General features: G+C 38.7%; 1 protein-coding gene across 1 annotated transcript; it reads left to right on the top strand.

Moving 5' to 3' along the window:
* The first annotated feature begins 9,511 nt into the window (after window positions 1-9,511).
* On the top strand, window positions 9,512-11,236 carry foxd3.S (forkhead box D3 S homeolog). The gene has a single exon (NM_001085609.1). The coding sequence runs from the start codon at window positions 9,691-9,693 to the stop codon at window positions 10,804-10,806; it is 1,116 nt and encodes a 371-aa protein (NP_001079078.1). The 5' UTR covers window positions 9,512-9,690; the 3' UTR covers window positions 10,807-11,236.
* Window positions 11,237-19,616: the final 8,380 nt, after the last annotated feature.

Here is a 19,616-nt window from a genome sequence, read left to right as displayed (position 1 = left end):
ATTTTCGCAGGTTTGCAAATCTTATATTACATTTGTACAAAAAAAATGCTTGCAGTGCACATATTTTATTACATTCCTTACATTTCCCCTTTTATAACATTCCCCTAATAGATTTGCTATCGCACTTCAGTGTTCTTTGGCTCCTAGTCATAGGCTATAGTGTATCAAACCTACTATGAATATGGCTAAAACCTCGTCATGTCACTCCCTAAATTGCTACCATACATCATTTGTATTTTATTTTTAATTGTTTATAAAGGCAGACTTGCCACAAAATTAATGGAATATGATTTTACATTGGCTTGTATTTTACCAGCTGTTAGTTAATAACATGATATCTCATGATGCAATAATAAATGATCCCATTGGCCTTACACAGAGACTCCAATCTTGAATCATTTGTGTTACCTTTTTATAGCTTTGTGTGTAAGCATGTGTGTTTCTATGTATCTGTGTGCAGAAAGGTATGCAAGTGTTTATGTGTATGCTTGTGTATAGGCATATAATAATATGTATGTGCATATGAGTGTATGTGTTTGAGTAAATATGTGCATGCACATCTGATTGTGTATACTAACAAAGCAATAAACAATTACCATTGTCAGTGGCAGGAATCTGACTTGTATGCTTTTGTTATGTGTAAATGCTGTGGTTACTTTATTCAATGCCGACCACCAGTACACGACATGTTTCGGGCTTCCTTGCCCTTTATCAAGTGGGAAGGAAGCCCGAAACATGTCGTGTACTGGTGGTCGGCATTGAATAAAGTAACCACAGCATTTATGCTTATTGAGTGCTCTCCTCATTTCTCGTATACTAAAAGCATAAATATCAGGAAAGTGGTGACCTGTAAGAGGAAAGTTGCACTAGTATCCTGCACTGAACAGGCAGAGCGTTTTTGGACATCTTCAGTATTATTGCTTTTGTTATGTCTTGTTATTTGAAATGCCATACAGTAAATTGTACATGGACTCTGGATTATACCTTGGGCAGGAATGACAGTTTGCCTTCACAGAGCTGAGTGTGTTGCTTTGCAGCTATAGAGAGTCTTGCACAATGATGAGCAGCACGATATATATGGATTTTGGCATTCTGATGTTCCATAAAAAACATCAAAGTGTGTCAGTACAAGCAGCTACTATGTCAGCTTCTCTAAGTCTGCTATTCCAGTCTGCACAATGCTGCCAATGTACCACCTTGTGCTTTTTTCAGTCCAATCTGATATTAATTTGGGTGACATTCACCAAGGTAGCATATAAAGCGCAGATGGGCTGAAACCTGTGGAATGCCTGTAAATTCTACTAGTGTCTGTGACTCAGATATATTGCCTCAATCTGGCATAGTAGTGTCTGCCAGGGTAATTCTGTGCCAACTCCTATCCATGTGACCCATTTTCTGCAATGTTAATAAACTGGGTTCTGGACAGGTGTCTGATTAGCAAATGTATAATATAGACGTTCTATTTCACTATTTCAGTTTCATTTGGGTTGCGCTGCTCCTAAACTTATTCATTAAAAGTCATTTTAACACCCTATGCAAAATATTTATTCTGTACTTGAATATTTTGAATATTCTGAGAACTTTTAGTTAAAAATAATGATTTATTATTGTCTAACCATCCAAATGTGACATAAGTAAAAATGTAGTTGCAGTTATTTGTTCTTCGGCATCCCTGTATATTTGTTTGTGTTTTGTGTTTGCTTGCATGTGCCATTGTTTGGGCATAATGAATGTTTGTGTGAGTATCCAATGTGCATGTGTGCATGCAATATATTAATTATATATTTCTGTTTGTATATAGTATTTGTATGTCAGTATGTCAGTTCCAGTACACTATACTTTTTGTCTGGCTAGGTGTGAGGGTGACTAGTGTGCTAGTGCTTTTTAGTCTAGATGTGCTCATTTTAACCAGTGTTTATGAGGTATCATTGCATATGTAACTTACAGCTATCCTAAAACAAATGCAATACAGGTATGTGAAACTTGTTCCTAACTAAGTTGCATGAATCCATATTGGCAGAAAAACAATCTTGCTGGGTTTATTCAATGTTTATATGTTTTTAGCAGACATAAAATATAGTGATCCAAGGTACAGAAAGATACCTTATCTATAAAACCCCAGATCCCAAACAATGTGAATAATACATGCTATACCTGTTTTAATCCCATTTGTAAGTATTGCATACTGTTCATAAGTTTTTGTGAGGAGAGCCCATTTTGCCCCTCTTTAACTGCGCTCATGCCCTATGTTAACTTTGGCTAATTAAAGGAGCATGGCTTGTTTATTATATCTGTTAGCAGCAGTATGGTCACTAAATGCCAGTATTTATTGATAATTGAGTGAATGTAATTCACAGTCCGTGGTGCATCATTTAAAAAATGTTATGGGAAAAGTAAATGAGATAGAAAGTGGAGAGAAAAATAGAGAGAGAGAGAGATTGTGATGCAAACATATAGACACAGGCCAACCATCATAACACCACATTTTCCTGTGGCCTTATCATATGTATCATTTTGGGGCTTCTGTGACTTACTGAACTATGCTTAAAGGAATTGTTCAGTGTAAAAATAAAAACTGTGTAAATATATAGGCTGTGCAAAATAAAAAGTGTTTCTAATATAGTTAGTTAGGCAAAAATGTAATGTATAAAGGCTGGAATGACTGGATGTTTAATATAATAGCCAGAACACTACTTCCTGCTTTTCAGCTCTCTTGGTTTACACTGACTGGTTACCCTGGTTACCAGGCAGTAACCAATCAGAGACTTGAGGGGGGCCACATGGGTCATATCTTTTGCTTTTGAATTGGAGCTGAATGCTGAGGATCAATTTCAAACTCACTGAACAGATATGTACCATGTGGCCCCCTTTAAGTCGCTGACTAACTCAGAGTTAGAGAGCTGAAAAGCAGGAAGTAGTGTTCTGGCTATTATGTTACACATCCAGTCACTCCAGCCTTTATACATTACATTTTTGCCTAACTAACTATATTAGAAACATTTTTTATTTTGTACAGCCTATCTATTTACACAGTTTTTATTTTCACAATGAATTGTTCCTTTAAGATTTATTGCAGCATGCAACGTTTAGGGGTTACCCCCTTTGTCAAGCTTGACAAAGGGGGTAACCCCGAAACGTTGCATGCTGCAATAAATAGTAAGCAAGGTCTAACCTGCTTGCATTACCTGTGTGCCGGTGAATTCTTGTCGCTACTGGATAGTGAGGTTGCCGTTTCCTCCATTTCGCTGTGCACCAGGGGTTTCTTCTTTTGGTGAAGGCCAGGGTGTGCGAGTGCTTCTTGGACTGTTTTACTGAACTATGCTTAATATTAGTTTTCATGGTCTCTGCAATGACACTGACCCTTTTGTATTCTACATGCACCACTAGTGTCTGAGTTTTTTGTGTGGCCCAGTAATGTCTTGCCCCATGGTGTGGGTCTGAGTGCATCTTTGTGTGTGTGCACAAAGTTTTGCCTTCATCTATTATTAATAAAGTGCAGTTTCTGCTCATGACTCTATAGAAACATTTATGCAAAATCTGTAGAATTTCTCAAACATTTTCTGAGATTATTTTAGGAGGGCATAGTTTTAGTGTGTGTACAGTAGTCCATGTGTATTTTATAGCCTTTAATAGATCACATTTAAGGCCATATTTACTAATGAGTGGTAAAAATGACTGTTTCTTTAGCATTTAAAATTGTAAATTGCAATCTCTGAGATAATAACTCCCAATTCACTGATCTTTTTTGGTCAGACCTGACATTATACAGCAAATATTAATTTTACTAAATTAGGACCCAGATATTACTGCAGACTTTCACATACATAATCATATGAGCTTGTGTGCAATGGAGACTAAAGCTGTTTTGTACGTTTTTTTAATTAAAGTAATTTTTTACAGGTTAGCTGTGAATACCCACAATGCATTTCAAATATATTTTATTTTAAATTATCCTGTTAAGAATGCTTAGATCAAAAGTTATTATGAGTAATTATCTCAGAGAATATAATTCAAAATTCTGTGCCATAACCAGGTGATGGTTCTCACTGTTTTTAGTGAATCCAGCACCTGGTGTTGTTTTTTGGCAACTAATGTGTCCAATTCACTAAAAACCAATGATAATCACCTCCTGTCTGCAGCACAGAATTTTCTATGACTATAATAAATCACAGTTCACAGAGACAAGTCGCATAAATACATTTTATTAAGTCCCATAGACCATTCATTTTAGGGCCCCCAAAACTTTCAGCTAGTCCCCAGGCGCTTTCCAATATGTTTTGAAATTCATGATAAATTACTGAAAATTGGTTTAAAAATAAGTGTTGTTGTTTCTTAAAATAGCTATTATTATTTTTTAAAAAGTTAACATTTTGCCTTAAATAATCTTGAAATATTGACCTTTAATGAATCTGGCCCATCAGGTGCTAAAAAAAGTATAATTTAAGTGTTTTACACTGTGGAGTTTACAATGACAGATATCTGCAATGCATTGTGGGCGAAACAATGCATTTTTGATACCATAACATTTGTTTCATTAACAAATAACAGATAACAATAGTCACCCACTATATCACAAAGGTACATATAGCTCTTTATATTTGAGCATGTGTGATGATTATAAATTATAAAAAAAAATTTTATGTTAATGCCAGGTCTGACATACTTGTCAGCTAAAATCCTGACTTTACTGTTAATAAACAGATTGATATCATTTTTGGAGAATATTTCTTCCCAAAAAGTTCATTGAATTGGGATAATAACTCCTCATATTTAAATGGCCACTTGCTAGGGAATCTAGGAGATGGTGCTTTTGGTAAAGTTTAGGGGGTTATTTATCAAAGTCCAAATTTATCTCAATATTTTCTGCTACAAACTCCAATCAAATCCGCTCTGGTTTTTTATTTATTATTAAATTTTCCCGAAAATTTGCTGTGCGGGAAAAAAAATCAGATTTTCACTCCTTTTTCTGACTTTCTCATACGATTTTCACGATTTTTCTTAATTTTCTCCCAAAACCACGGGGTATTGCCGAAACCCAGCACACATCAAAAAAGCTCCCATTGACTTATATGCAACCTCGACAGATCTGAGACGCCGGATTTTCAGATTCTGACTTTTCCATCCTCGGGATTTAATAAATTCCAAAAAATTCATGATTTTTTAAAAGTCCGATTTTATTAAAAAAAATCAATTTTTCGTGATTTTTGCATTCGGAGTTTAGTAAATAACCCCCTTAGTGAACTTAAAGGAATGGGATCTAAATCTTTAAGGGGGTTATTTATCAAAGTCCGAATATTCGAACCTCGAATAATTTGAGGGGAAAAAAAACTCTGAATTTTTCGAGATTTAATAAAGTCCGATGGTCTAAAAACTCCGAATCCGAAACCCCGGCATCTAAAAGCTCTTGAATTCCTGTATAAGTCAATTGGGAAATTCCCAGTGTCTGTGCTGATGTCAATACCAATATCCGATGAGTTTGTGGTTTCTGCAGAAAAAACTCCAAAAACTATGACTTTTTCCTAGATTTCAGAGTTTTTTGCGCAGAAACCACAAACAATTCTGAGTTTTTGGGAAAGTTCTGAAGTTTGCCCAACCCTATTTTTTTCGGCTTTTTTCTTCATAAACAAGGTCCATTCGGGCAATCGGAGTTGCTAGATTTCTAACTTAGAAATACTCAGATAAATTCGGACCTTGATAAATAACCCCCCAAGTGTCATATTAGGTGCAATGTAGCTAAACATTTCTAAATGCTTCCCCAGTAATAACCAAAGAAGTAAGGCTGAACAGGTATTAGGTAAGTGGCCCCTGGGCCCCTCAGCATTCCAGTCGGTTGGTTTGGTCAGGAGCTGATGATGTGCAAATGGAGGGGTAGTGCCCCTCCTGGGAAGAGCTTAAAGTGCGATTTCCATGCCAAAGCGATTTGATGCTCTCAGGGCTGTGCTGCTGCAGCAATAGGACCACTAATCGCTCTGGGCTGTGAATGGGCTTTTTGTACAAGGGGACAGATAAAAATGATCAGCATCATATTGTTTGACACACAGATCTGAGATGATAAAGCAGCTTCTCCGAAGGGGGGCGATAAAACACGGTGAATCCCTAAAATCCTCTCCTTGGCATCCAGGCTACTGGGACACTAATAGCCTGAGGGGATTCCACTGCGGTGGGTTCATAAGTGGGGTGGGTGAGAGCATTCATTTTAGCAGAACTATTTATTTGTCTTCTTATTCTGGAGCCCTCCAGCTTACCTGTTGTCGGGCTATAACACCTGACGCCCCCTAACAAGCCCAGGCTGCCGATGAATGCTGGGAAGTGTAGTCCAACGGGAGTAGTAGGGCTCCGGACTAGACGTGAGACCTTCTTCACCGCGATTCTGATTAGAATGGAACAAACGATTTTCTAGAGAAAGGCTCGTTTTGATGAAATCTGACATGCTGATAACTCCATGCTAATGTGAAATAATTAACATAATAGCCATAATTAAAGGCACGCTAACAATGCCATAAATTTATCCCACAATTTTACTAGCTTTCTGCCCCTAACTGCTCTCTCGTCGTTAATTAAACGTGTTGCCTTTCACAAAATGGATGTTTAGACATTTCCAGCACAAATAAATCCCGATTTGGAAAGTAGCAGCAGCGATTTAGCCGCATTGTCTTCTGCAAGGAGCTGGTGAAGGTTTGCTGGTACATTCAGCTCATAATACAACACATACAATAAAATCGTTTTTGGGGAGTGCTAGATATTTTTTAAGCTTTATCTTGGTGTATTTTTTTTGCTAATATATGAATTTAATTTAGGATAAACCCCCAACTCCTATCAGGGGCTGCTGTTGATAGAGAAGTGGACAAGCAGGGGATTAAAGTGTGCAAATATATTTACTTTCTGATCACCAGCTTTATCCCCTGGATATATTTACTATCTGATTACTGCCATTATTCCCTGGATTGTTCATTGCACTTCCTATTCCTAAAGCCCAACTGAAGGCTCCCATCAAGCAAAGGTCACTGATTGCAATAAGTCATTAGTGAAAGTAATAGGCTTAAACAATGGATAAAGAAGGACACCTTTGATTCCCAAAAAGAAAAAAAAAAACACAGAGAAAAGGATCAAACGTAAAATCATTGGCTGTAATATGATCAGGTTAATATTGGTTTTATTATACATATACATGTGCATAATTATAGAAGCACAATGTTTGCTACTCTACAAAAAAAGTCTAATGTAAAAATGTATCTATAAATATTATTGCCTCAAAATGTAGCAGTGTCATAACGTAATAGTGCTATTATATTATATATATTGTTTTTACACAATGTAACAGCTTCCATAGTGAATTCTAAGGCTGGAATTAGCCCTTATTGTATAGGTTAATATGACAAGTAGAATGTGGCAGCCTCCTACTAAGGTCTGGCTGATCCTTGCTTATTATTGTGAAAGGGTTTTCCTGGCTAAGCTGGGCACTTGTGATTAAAGAGTTTAATAGCAAACTGCAATTAGGCTTACAACAGGATTTGTTTAACACCAATGTACTGTCATATGTACAATAAAAAAATAAATAAAACTAAGTGGTGTATTGAAAGGAAGATGAAAAGTGGCTCCTAAAGCAGAGCATGTAAATAGCTGAGAACAGAAACAAATGCAGAAATCAAAAGTGGCAAAAATAACGATTATTTTACCACCTAAGTAAACGTGAGGACAGATATTGGATTTGAATAAAGAGGATCAGTGCTAGAGGTTTATTTATTTTTTCTTCCACCTGGAAGTTCTGCGGATCAGATGGCACATTGACTAAACAACAGATTAGCACAATACATCTCTAATCGACGGGAAACGTTTCTTTTCATGCTAAGCACAGTAATTAATGGTATGAATCAATTGCTTTCACTCCAATTGTGTTCTGCAGATCATCAGCAAACGAACCCCTGATTCCTGCACTATGGTCTCTTCGTATGCAAAAGCAACAACAGTCCAAAGATCTAAAACAAGGAGAATGATGATGTTACTGGCCTGGGCAGTCTGGCAGACCAAAGCAGTGATCATTTTACAGCAAAATAAAATAAACGAGACAGGTAGGCACCCTGGTAATATTCACGTGAAATCTAAATGATCAATTAAAAGTTAAGCAATTTCTATATGATTTTATCTGGCATGCAACTCTACTTAGCCATGAAACAACGAAATACAGCAGAAGAAATAACCGGAAAAAAATATGTATATTTATATATAAATATATATACTGTAGATCTCGGTGAAAATGTAATATTGAATTTCGATGCACATGGAATTCTATGTTTGGTGGCTTCCGACTTGATTCGATGAACGTGTAGTCTGGCAAATAATAAATAAAACAGGCGAGTGGGTTGTTTCTGTCAGGGGTATCACAACGGTATGGCCTCAATTTCTCTCATCAGCAACAGCCAGTAAAAGAAGGAGAAATAACTGCTGCTGGCAGAAATGTGAGAATAGACCGGCGTGTCATTAATGTAGAGTCCCTCGCCCATGGGCTACTCTATCTTTTTCAGCTCCCCGCACTGGCTTTGTTTGAGCGGAATAAACCTTGTCAGGGTTAACGGGTTATTTAAAGTCCCATCGTAAAGTCATTGACACTCCTCTGTTGGGTGTTAATAGAGAGGTGGGACAGGGCATTGATCCATTTGTCAATTATGGATATTTTAATTAATGCAGGAAGGGAAATAGTGCAGGCAGGATCAATGGCAGCGAGAATGGGAAAGGTAAGTGTCCTTGCTTATAATACGAATTCATTATAATATAATTAAATATATACAGTGTGTGTGTGTCTATATGTATGTAATGTATGTATATACAGATGAGATTAAATCAATATATATATATATATATATATCTATATCTATATCTATATCTATATCTATATCTATATCTATATATATATATATATATATATAAACACAAGGCGATGGCACGTGTAACAAAGATGTGCGTAAAACACCAGATTCTATCCTATCCTGGGCCATTTGCACTTTATTGTTTTGTAATGGGAAGAAGGGAGGGAGAGAAGGATCGGGCGGCCCAGGGAGTGAATAGCGGCCGGACAGATCCTATTTCCTCCCCATTCACATGCTAAGGCCGCTCACGTTGACTCGTTAGCATTAGATTCTCTGCTACCAGGGCTAAGTGAGTTTTTCATTGGGTTCCCCGAGCCCAGGGATCCATGTGATCTCAGCATCCAGCCGCCGGTATAGGACACTACCTATAGCAGAGCTTGACACATCCCGAGCCTGTTGCCGTTAGGAGGAGAGTGTGTAGAGCTGTTGGGCACTACTAGTCCCCGGGTAGAGCCATGGCAAGCTGCGGGAGGCACAGGATCAGTTGTGTCACTCTTGTGCCTTTTGTTGACAATCCCATGAAACAAGTTGAGTTGAGCCGGGTTTAGCCAGAGGGGGTGGGTGACGTCAGGCAGTCACGTGACGGCCCGGGCCAGTATATCTTTAAGTGGAAAGTAATCTATCAGACAGTGTTTCCAAAGGTGGGAATTTGAAAGTGTCTGCGCGTCCCTAGTCAAGCAGCAGAAGCAGCAGCAGCGGGCAACACGGAGGAGGGAGGGGGCAATGCACAGGATTTGAAGACAGAGCACTCACTGCAAGTTGTCTACTACTTGCCATACTGAGCCTCTTTCTATTCTCTGCCCCTCGCTGTGGAGTCTAAGCAGGGATGACCCTGTCAAGCAGCGGCAGTGCCAGCGACATGTCCGGCCAGACCGTACTGAGCGCAGACGACGCGGACATTGATGTGGTGGGCGAGGGGGACGAGGCGCTGGACAAGGACAGTGAGTGCGAGAGCCCAGTCGGCCATCACGACGAAGTGGACGCGCTCGGGGGCAAGGAGATACCCAGGAGTCCCTCGGGCAGTAGCACTGATGCAGAGGGTAAGGGTGAGAGCCAACAGCAGCAGCAGGAGGGCATCCAGAACAAGCCCAAGAACAGCGTGGTGAAGCCCCCCTACTCGTACATCGCTCTCATCACCATGTCCATCCTACAGAGCCCCCAGAAGAAGCTCACCCTGAGCGGGATCTGCGAGTTCATCAGCAGCCGCTTCCCCTACTATCGGGAGAAGTTCCCGGCCTGGCAGAACTCCATCCGCCACAACCTGTCCCTTAATGACTGTTTCATCAAGATCCCCCGGGAGCCTGGCAACCCAGGCAAGGGCAACTACTGGACCCTCGACCCCCAGTCCGAGGACATGTTCGACAATGGCAGTTTCCTCAGGAGGAGGAAGCGGTTTAAGAGACAGCAGCAGGACACGTTGAGGGAGCAGACTGCTCTCATGATGCAAAGCTTTGGGGCTTATAGCCTGGCCAGTCCCTATGGGCGCCACTATGGACTCCACCCGGCAGCCTACACTCACCCTGCTGCCCTGCAGTATCCTTATATTCCCCCAGTGGGACCCATGTTACCCCCGGCGGTGCCACTTCTGCCTTCCTCTGAACTGACCAGGAAAGCCTTCAGCTCACAGCTCAGCCCCAGCCTCCAGCTGCAACTCAGCAGCCTCAGCAGCACCGCCGCCTCCATCATCAAGTCTGAGCCCAGCAGCCGACCCTCCTTCAGCATAGAGAACATTATTGGGGTGTCAGCAGCCTCCTCGGTGGCACCCCAGACTTTCCTGCGACCCCCAGTGACAGTGCAGTCAGCCCTTATGAGCCACCAGCCCCTGGTCCTTAGCAGAAGCACAGCAGCCATCGGCCCAATCCTCAGTGTCCCCACAAACCTCATCTCTGGACAGTTCTTACCTACAGCAGCGACCGCAGTAGCCAAATGGCCAGCGCAATAATCTCTGGGGCAATCACACTCTAGCAATTTGCAAACCAGCTTCTTTTCCTAAAAGCCAAGACTCTCAATTAACTTTTCTTGTTAAACTGTACAAATCTGGAATGCATTCTGTGCAGGTAACACGTCAACTATTTGTACATATTTCTATTGAAAAAAGAGACTTGATCGAGTTCACTTTTTATTTTTTTAAGAAAATTTAAAAATATCTGTAGATTAAACCTGAGCTTTCAGTTTTTTTGAAGGCTCACTATCCCTTTATCACAAAGGAAATTACATTTTAAATATTACGTTTTCAAATAAATAAAAAAAAGTGTAATTCTATTAAAAAAAAGTCTGTTTATATATAAATGAATATATATATATATATATGTATTATAAATGTTATTCCATCGTGTTGTACACCGTTTTGTAAATAAAATTTTTAAATGGTCCTTTGTCTAGCATTTGCATTTCTCCAACAAAAAAATTGTATAACCCTAAAAACCTATTGCCGATGCATATTTTAATGCACGTTAGTGTGTGTATGTATATATGAAAAATGAGGAGTATTAGTTATAAAGTCATTGGTGAATTCGGTTAGACTACAACAATATAATTGATCTACAGAAAAAAATGGGTTGTGATAATGTTGTCATCCTTCATTTATATGATTACTGTGGAATATTTAAAGGGCAAATATACTTCAAAGGAACAAGATACATTTTTTTCCTCAAAAATTCCCAAGACCTTTTCCACAACATCTATCACCCAACTGGATCTTAGAGAATGTTCTGGGAAATGTCATAGAGAATTTATTCTCTTTGTTATAAGTACGCCCAAATATGTATTATAGTAAGTATAGGAAATATTTTTATAAGCCTAATTAATATGTATGTTGATATTAAAATCACTTTAAATTATCAGGTTTGGTGTAAACACGGGAAATTTCGATTTTTACGGTTTGTTGTTAAGAGTATGGAGAGGATTGCACCATAAACTACTATGTAGTATAATTTAACAGGATCGATATCAATTCTATTCTAAATATATTTAATTTCATTACATTCGATGGCATTTCAGATAAAACTGTCATAATAATGGAGAGAAAAAACAGTAGATGTAGTAAGATTCGATGGAAAATCCCATTTCCTGGCAAAAACCTATTTCAGGTGCACATTTGCATCCTTCTTTGTTATATTTTGCATTTTTATTTCCCTAATGAGAAAAAAGGTAATGCCACACAAGCAGATGATGTGCATGCATTTATAACAGATGCCTTGGAAATTGAAATACTTTAAAAATGATTTGAAATCGTAATCATGCTAAATTCGTACCATTATTATTTGCAACGCCTTCAAATGCCAAAGTTCTGATGGGCCTTCTTAATTTCTGTTTAGTGATATGGTACATCTGCAAAGGTAAATATTATCTCCCAGTGAGCAAACATTTAGGCATGTGAGTAAATACACCAAAATAAAACAAGCTGTGCTGTTATGCGATAGTTGGAGGTTTATAAATAAGGAGCTGTGAATAAGGCGACACTTAGCAACAGTCGCCATATAAGCAGCTCCAGAAGAGAACTGCCTTTCCTGGTCAAACCAATGCCTCAGTGTGGGCTGCTGTAGGAAAGTAGTGGCTTGTCTCACACTTGTGTCTAGTTAATCGGTTTTACACAAACAGCAAATGGCCCATGATTTGTGCAAGCCGGAGGTTATGGCTATATTTAGTCGATACCCCTGGGAAAGGGAAAGGATTCTCATCTTGGATTCACTTTTAGGCTGAAGAAGCTGCTGATCCTGTGCTTCTAAATGACATTGGATAACAGGGTCTCATACCAACCCTGATCCTTTGTTACTTATAAAATTACTCCCGAATATTTCTGCACATAGCTTTAATGCCACAGGCTGAGCACAGCAGGCTCAGGCTACAGCGCTTGTGAGGCACAGAATGACAGCAGGCACAGACAGGATCTTTTCTCCATTGCAGAGACTACGCATAATGTTATCCTGTATTATGTTATATTAAACGGTCTGATTGCAATATAAACGCAAGATTAATTAAATCTAACATTTATAAAAATACATACATGCACCTCAATGTGTGTCAGCATCTGTGCTCTCCTCAAGCAAAAAAATAAAGTCCATTCCCAAATAACCTGCAAGATGCTTTTTTGTATGCTCATTGCGGTATGCAGAAGTGGTTTCTTTAACAGAGCAATTACTATAATTAAAGGGCATCTACATAAAAAAACGAAATGATACAAGTTTGCCTAAGGAAAGAAATTGTTATTCTAAACAACTTTGCAACAGATATTCATTAAAGAAGGGGTTTCAAAGTTACTGTAAATGCAGTGGCCATTGAAAGCTGCATCTTTCTGTCTCTTTCTGCGCTGCTTGTTCCATCCCTTGAAACTATGTAGCAGAAATCAGACTTTTATGCTTCTTCATAGGTCTGTAAATCAGACGAGTTCATCTATATTGTTTCCAAAGTCAGAACCAGCAGTGTTACGGGTAGAAAGACAAGGATAGACATATATTGCTTTCCATACCAGTTACATCTACAAATAACTTGGAAATCACAGAAAACGTGTAATTAAAGTATATTGGACAGTTGTTTAGGACTACATTTCCTTTCATTGGATACAGTTTAATTATTGGGTTTGCATAAAGCTCAATTTCTTGGTTGACCCAGCTCCTCAGTGATTCCTTTTCTTATCAGAGGGGTGCACGCCACATCATGTGTTCACCTTCACATGCTTTTTTTTTTTTTTGCTTTTTCCTTGTATTTGCATAAAGCTCACCTGCACTAAAATATCACATAATCTACGCTTGCAAAATGCCATGCATTGCCTATAGGAGTTTACAGTCGAAAGCGGAAATATATTGAATTTACAAGTGTTTGTGATTCGTGAAATGTTGTACCGAAGCTGCTGCAAGATGGGTTATTTTCTGCCTTAACACGTACATAATTGTTTGTTTGTTTGTTACTCAGATGTGTCACTTAAAATAAGGATCAATGGCTCGGTTTTGCCAGGAGAATGTGTAGATTTGCTCTGTTATCCACATGACAGAAATATGAGCTTATCCAGCTGTTAGTTGTGCACTTGTGGGGCCAAAGCAACAAACCTGCTGCAGGAAGCTCTAGTTGTGCAGCTCAATGTGTCCCCCAAATCCTTCCACCTCCTGTAATAGAGACACAGGACTCTAGGTGGCACCCACAAGTTGCCTACTCCAACCCCATCCAGTCTTTGATGGCCTTGTTTTTAACAAATTATTTCTGCTACTCACACAAACCTCTACATCATTTTAGCGCACGGAGCAACTCTAGCTGTATCAGTATGTGCCTTTAGAAAAACGTTCTATTTCAGAAAACTGTTACAAATTGTAATTGTGAAAACGAATAGAACTATAAATTCGTTTATTTTCGTAGTACTGCGTTTCTTTCAGTGAAATTGGTGAATACCGGGTCAGTCGGGTATTAAAGCCAGTTGCTGGTGAACTTTTTTTAAAATGTCGCAATATGAGCTGCACACAACGAAACTATGATCAGGAATGGAAAAATGCAACAGTGAGAAAACAAATATAAAAATTAAACCTTGAACCACACTGATCACAAGATTAAGATTTCGGTGCTTCACTGAACCTTTAACAAGACCCAAAATATCATCTCTCAGTTTATCGTAAAATGAATAATGCAGCTATAATCTGTTTATGAATCTAATTATTTATATATCGATCATCAATCATATGTGTCTGTCATCTCTGTGATGATCAAATATATCTCTCCCTTTGTCTGTCTATTTGTAGGGGTACATTCAGATGTACACAAAAATGAGGCCAGTAAGCCCCCAGAAAGGCTTATATTGGAGCTGTTCTGTCAAGTGCACCAAAGGGTCCAAAAGACAAGTTAAAGTAGACTTATTTTCCGCGTTTCTATCGGCTCAATAACCTATTTGACAAACATGGGAAAAGCTAACATTGTTAGTGACAGATGCCTATTAGTGGGAAGCATAGCAGGCTGTCCTTCTGGGTATATTAAAGGTAACCTGATCCCAAACAGTGAGAAAATGAGTGAGCCTTGGCCTCTCACAGTTGCTATAGGAAGGTACTGAGCCAACATTTCATTTGTCGTTGGTTACAATTGCACAAATCGCATCGACTGGGTGAGCCTGGCAACAAAGTGGGAGCCCTACATTGGGTGGAAAATATAGATTGATGTTGCTAGCAATGCATTCCAATTAATGTATAATCCGCTCTCAAACTTTCCTTATTGCGAAGCGCAAAGCTTGGGCAGTGGATTTTAAACGCTTTTATAGTCAGGGCAAGGTATGTGCACTAGCGCCTGCTGAAATCGACTTCGGTAGCTCCCTAATCACACTGTGTACTAATTAAACCAATTAAAGACTATTGTCACTTTATGCGTCATTTATCAGATCAAAACTCCGCACTCTAACCGTTTCCGTATGTATGTAGCTCTACCCCTAGCACCAACACCACCAGCCCCCCAAACGTTCAGCAGCACCGAGGAAGCCTATACCGAAGATATATGTGCATACTTTTATACATGGCATCTTATTCCACAGTAACTCTCATCTTAATAAGGTGATTTATTTTTTATAAGCTATTTCCACATGACTACTGGCTATGATCAACGTGGCCCATTCCATTTAAGATTTGTCCCCAAAAGATAAATTGATAGAGAGTAACAATTTTGTTGAGGGTGATAAATTGATGTTTGACACCCAAGACCCAGTGTTTAAAGTAAAACATGTTTTCGGAAATGACTTTGATTTTTGTACTAGTTCCAGTAAGTTGGCCAGAATATTAACCACTTAGAAGGCAGTAAACAATGAAAGTTTTTCTATTAAATATATAAATAAATATATATACAAATACATATAAATATATACAAATATATATATAACTATAAATATACATAACCATCGTCAGGGCATTGATATATATATATATATATATATATATATATATATATATATATATATATATATATATATATATATATATATATATATATATATTCACACTAACTTTAGGTTTATATATATGAAAATATCCCAATAAAAGACCAAGCACTCATATTATAATCCAATTAAAATGTACTGTGGAAAAAAAACACATAGCCCATACAAATAGTGACGTTTAGGTGCCTACAAACATCGTTATGAAGACATGGGCATACCTGTTGCACATGATATTATAAGGTCACAGTTAAGAGGTTAAACAAGAAATTACATCATGGTAAGAACCACATTCTTAAAGAAAAACTTTACCTCCAAAATGAATATTTAAGCAACAAATAGTTTATATCATATTAAGTGGCATATTAAAGGATCTTACCCTTTTACATCTCTTGCCTTGAACCACCATTTCGTGATGGTCTCTGTGCTGCCTCAGACATCACCTGACAGAAATACTACAACTCTAACTGTAAAGGTGGCCATACAAGGGCCGATAAAAGCTGCAGACAGACCGAGTCGGCATCTTATTGGCCCGTGTATGGGCCCCCCACTGGCTTCCCCGATAGAGATCTGGCCGAAAGTCGGCCAGATCTCGATCGGATGGGACTAAAACAGTGGAGTAACTAGATATTACTGGGCCCCACAGCAAATTAATTTTAGGGCCCCCAACATTTCCAGAGGTTGTCCTGTTTTACCAATATATATATTGACATTTCTCATTAATTAGGGCCTCATAGGCCCCCTATACCTCCTGGGCCCCCCTGCAGCCGCAGGGTCTGCTTCCTCTGTAGTTACGCCCCTGGACTAAAAATCTGTTAGTTGATGCGGTCTCGCAATCCGACCGCCCGTTACCATTCGTTAGGATCCGATCGTTGGGCCCTAGGGCCCACGATCGGATCAGCCTGATATTGCCCACCTCAAGGTGGGCATATCGGGGAGAGATCCGCTCGTTTGGCGACATCGTCAAACGAGCGGATCTCTCCATGTATGGCCACCTTAACAGTGTGGAAGCAAAAGACAAAACTCTGTCTTTTAATTGGCTCATGTGACCTAACATGTATGGTTTGTTTGTGTGCACTGTGAATCCTACGATCCCCGGGGGCAGCCCTTATTTTTTAAAATAGCAATTTTCTATTTAGGATTACTCAATGGCACATACTACTAAAAAAGTACATTATCATGAAAATGGTTTATTTGTATGAAGCAGCGATTTACATATGAGCTTTTATAAACAATATGTTTTTATAGAGACCTACATTGTTCTGGAGAGAATAGTTTTCCTTTAAAGCATACAAATCCCAACATAATACCAAACCCTGTAAAGCAATCAGAGACAAAAAAAACCCATTAAAATAGGGAACAACAGCTTAAAAAAAATATATGAATCATAATCTCTATTGACTTTTAGGGGCCGATTCACTAAGGGTCGAATATTGAAGGTTAATTAACCCTCGATATTCGACTAGGAATTAAAATCCTTCGACTTCGAATATCGAAGTCGAAGGATTTAGCGCAGATAGTTCGATCGAGCGATCGAAGGATAATTCCTTCGATCGAACGATTAAATCCTTCGATCGAACGATTAAATCCTTCGAATCGAACGATTCAAAGGATTTAAATCCAACGATCGAAGGAATATCCTTCGATCAAAAAAAGTTAGCCAAACCTATGGGGACCTTCCCCATAGGCTAACATTGACTTCGGTAGCTTTTAGATGGCGAACTAGGGGGTCGAAGTTTTTTTTAAAGAGACAGTACTTCGACTATCAAATGGTCGAACGATTTTTACTTCGAATCCTTCGATTCAAAGTCGTAGTTGAAGGTCGAAGTAGCCCAAAAAACCTTCGAAATTCAAAGTTTTTTAACTTCGAATCCTTCACTCGACGTTAGTTAATCGGCCCCTAAGAATGTTGCTCTGACTTTAATGTAATTTCCTGCACCAAAACGTTGCTATTTATATAGGCTATGTGTTTTTGTCTACAATACATTTTAATTGCAATATAATAGGAGTAGTGGGTCTTTTTTTGAGAGGGCTCTTTAACATCCACAAGCAGCTGAAGTCCCCACAAATTCCCCACAGACAGTTGTGCATAAAACTTCTTTCTTTAAAGGTGTTTGTATCAAAATTCAGTCCTTGCACCCCTGTGTAGTTTTGCTTTGCGCTGCTCAGTCCTTCCAAACTGAAGTTGCTGCACCTGTGAAGCAGGGGAACCATGGCCCTACAGCCCCCTCCTGACCAGCCGTAGCTCGGGGTTCCCTTTGCACCCAAACAGCATACTAAAGAACAGGTCACAGATGCCACTTGCATGCTGGCCAGCCATACTTCACAACTTCTGATTTGCGACAAAATGTGTACTCCATTGCATTAAATTTGTTGAAATGAACACAATTGTTCCAGAGGAAGTTCATTTGCATAAACCGCAGCACCCTCAGTGACGCTGGGAAAAAAACCCATTGCATTGTGGGAAAAACATGGGAAGCCACCATTTGTTCAGCTACTAATGCAGACATTTTTGGGGCAGAAGTGACCTCCAAATGTGATATCACTTTATTTACTGGTTTTTATGTTATATTAAAGGCACATTATCAGCAAAAAATGAGCCTTTTAAAGTAATGCAAATATAATGTACTGTTGTGCTGCACTGTTAAAACTGTTGTGTTTGCTTCAGAAACTCTGCAATACTTTATATAAACAAGCTGCGGCCATGGGGACAGCCATTCAAACAGGGCCGGGCCAAGGTAGTTTGGCACCCTAGCCAAGTGTTTCAATCAGTGCCCCCCCATCCTGTATTACCATTTCCCACCTTACCATTACGTTTTTTTGATAAACAAACCTTACAACACATTCTTGAATGAAACTTTTCATTTCTATAAATATTGCCCCAAAATCTGTACCTGTGCCAGCCATAGATATTTCCCCCAAATCTGTACCTTTGACAGCAGCCAGCCATAAAAATTGCCCCCAAATATGTACCTGTGCCAGTAGCCAGCCATACAAATTGCACCTAAATATGTTCCTATGCCAGCCATAAATATTGCCCCAAAAATCTGTACCTGTGTTTATGTTTAGAATGATTACAGAAAAAAACATAAATAATAACGAACATTCATACATTGTGAAAAAAATTATAATTTAGCCTTAGTTCCTTGTTCCGTAAAATATTGACTTGACAAGTCTTCATTCTTGATCACATTTACCTGATATATGTATGTACCTGCATCTCCAAAGTGGCAAATGACAAGAGACTCAAATATACACTATAACTAAGTGAGGTTATTTTCCAGTAACCAAACTATACATTTCAGAGCAAAGCCTTTTTCATTGAAACATTTGTTGTTTTTATTTCTCTATATTGAAAAAATGGAAGGTCCCATGCTGCTTATAATAGACGTTTTTACAACCAGATACAATAAAAAAAGATCAGCTTATAAACTGCAGATCATTCCTTGCGAATCAGTAGATACTTTTTAAATTTGAAGTAATGTAGCAGTTTAAAAATTAGGAAATATCAACCTTTCATGAATCAAGGCCATTAAAATAATATCACTTGGACCCAGATCTCTAGACACATGCTGGTGATATACTGTATTATTCACAATTCATGAAAACCTTGTAATACAGTGTTGAGTGCAAAACACACACAAACGATCCTATTGGATTTCTTAGGTGCACATTCCTCATTGGCCACCTCTCAGCAATCATTATCATGAACTCCCCACTAAAATTGCCTTTGTTGACAGTCAAAGGGCATGTTACTACAATGTGCACAGCAATGTTTCGGGAACAAAATTAAGGCCTTTAACCAAGAATTACTGTGCAATGCCAGTGGAAACAACAGAGGACCCTAATAAAAA

This window comes from Xenopus laevis, chromosome 4S (assembly GCF_017654675.1).
Source record: "Xenopus laevis strain J_2021 chromosome 4S, Xenopus_laevis_v10.1, whole genome shotgun sequence".
In the NCBI taxonomy this organism is placed as follows: domain Eukaryota; kingdom Metazoa; phylum Chordata; class Amphibia; order Anura; family Pipidae; genus Xenopus; species Xenopus laevis.
The sequence above is the reverse complement of the archived record's forward strand: the minus strand, read 5'-3'. Positions and strand labels throughout refer to the sequence as shown.

Excerpts from the sequence above, each read along its gene's own strand:
- foxd3.S (NM_001085609.1), top strand. The coding sequence starts at position 9,691 with ATGACCCTGTCAAGCAGCGGCAGTGCCAGCGACATGTCCGGCCAGACC.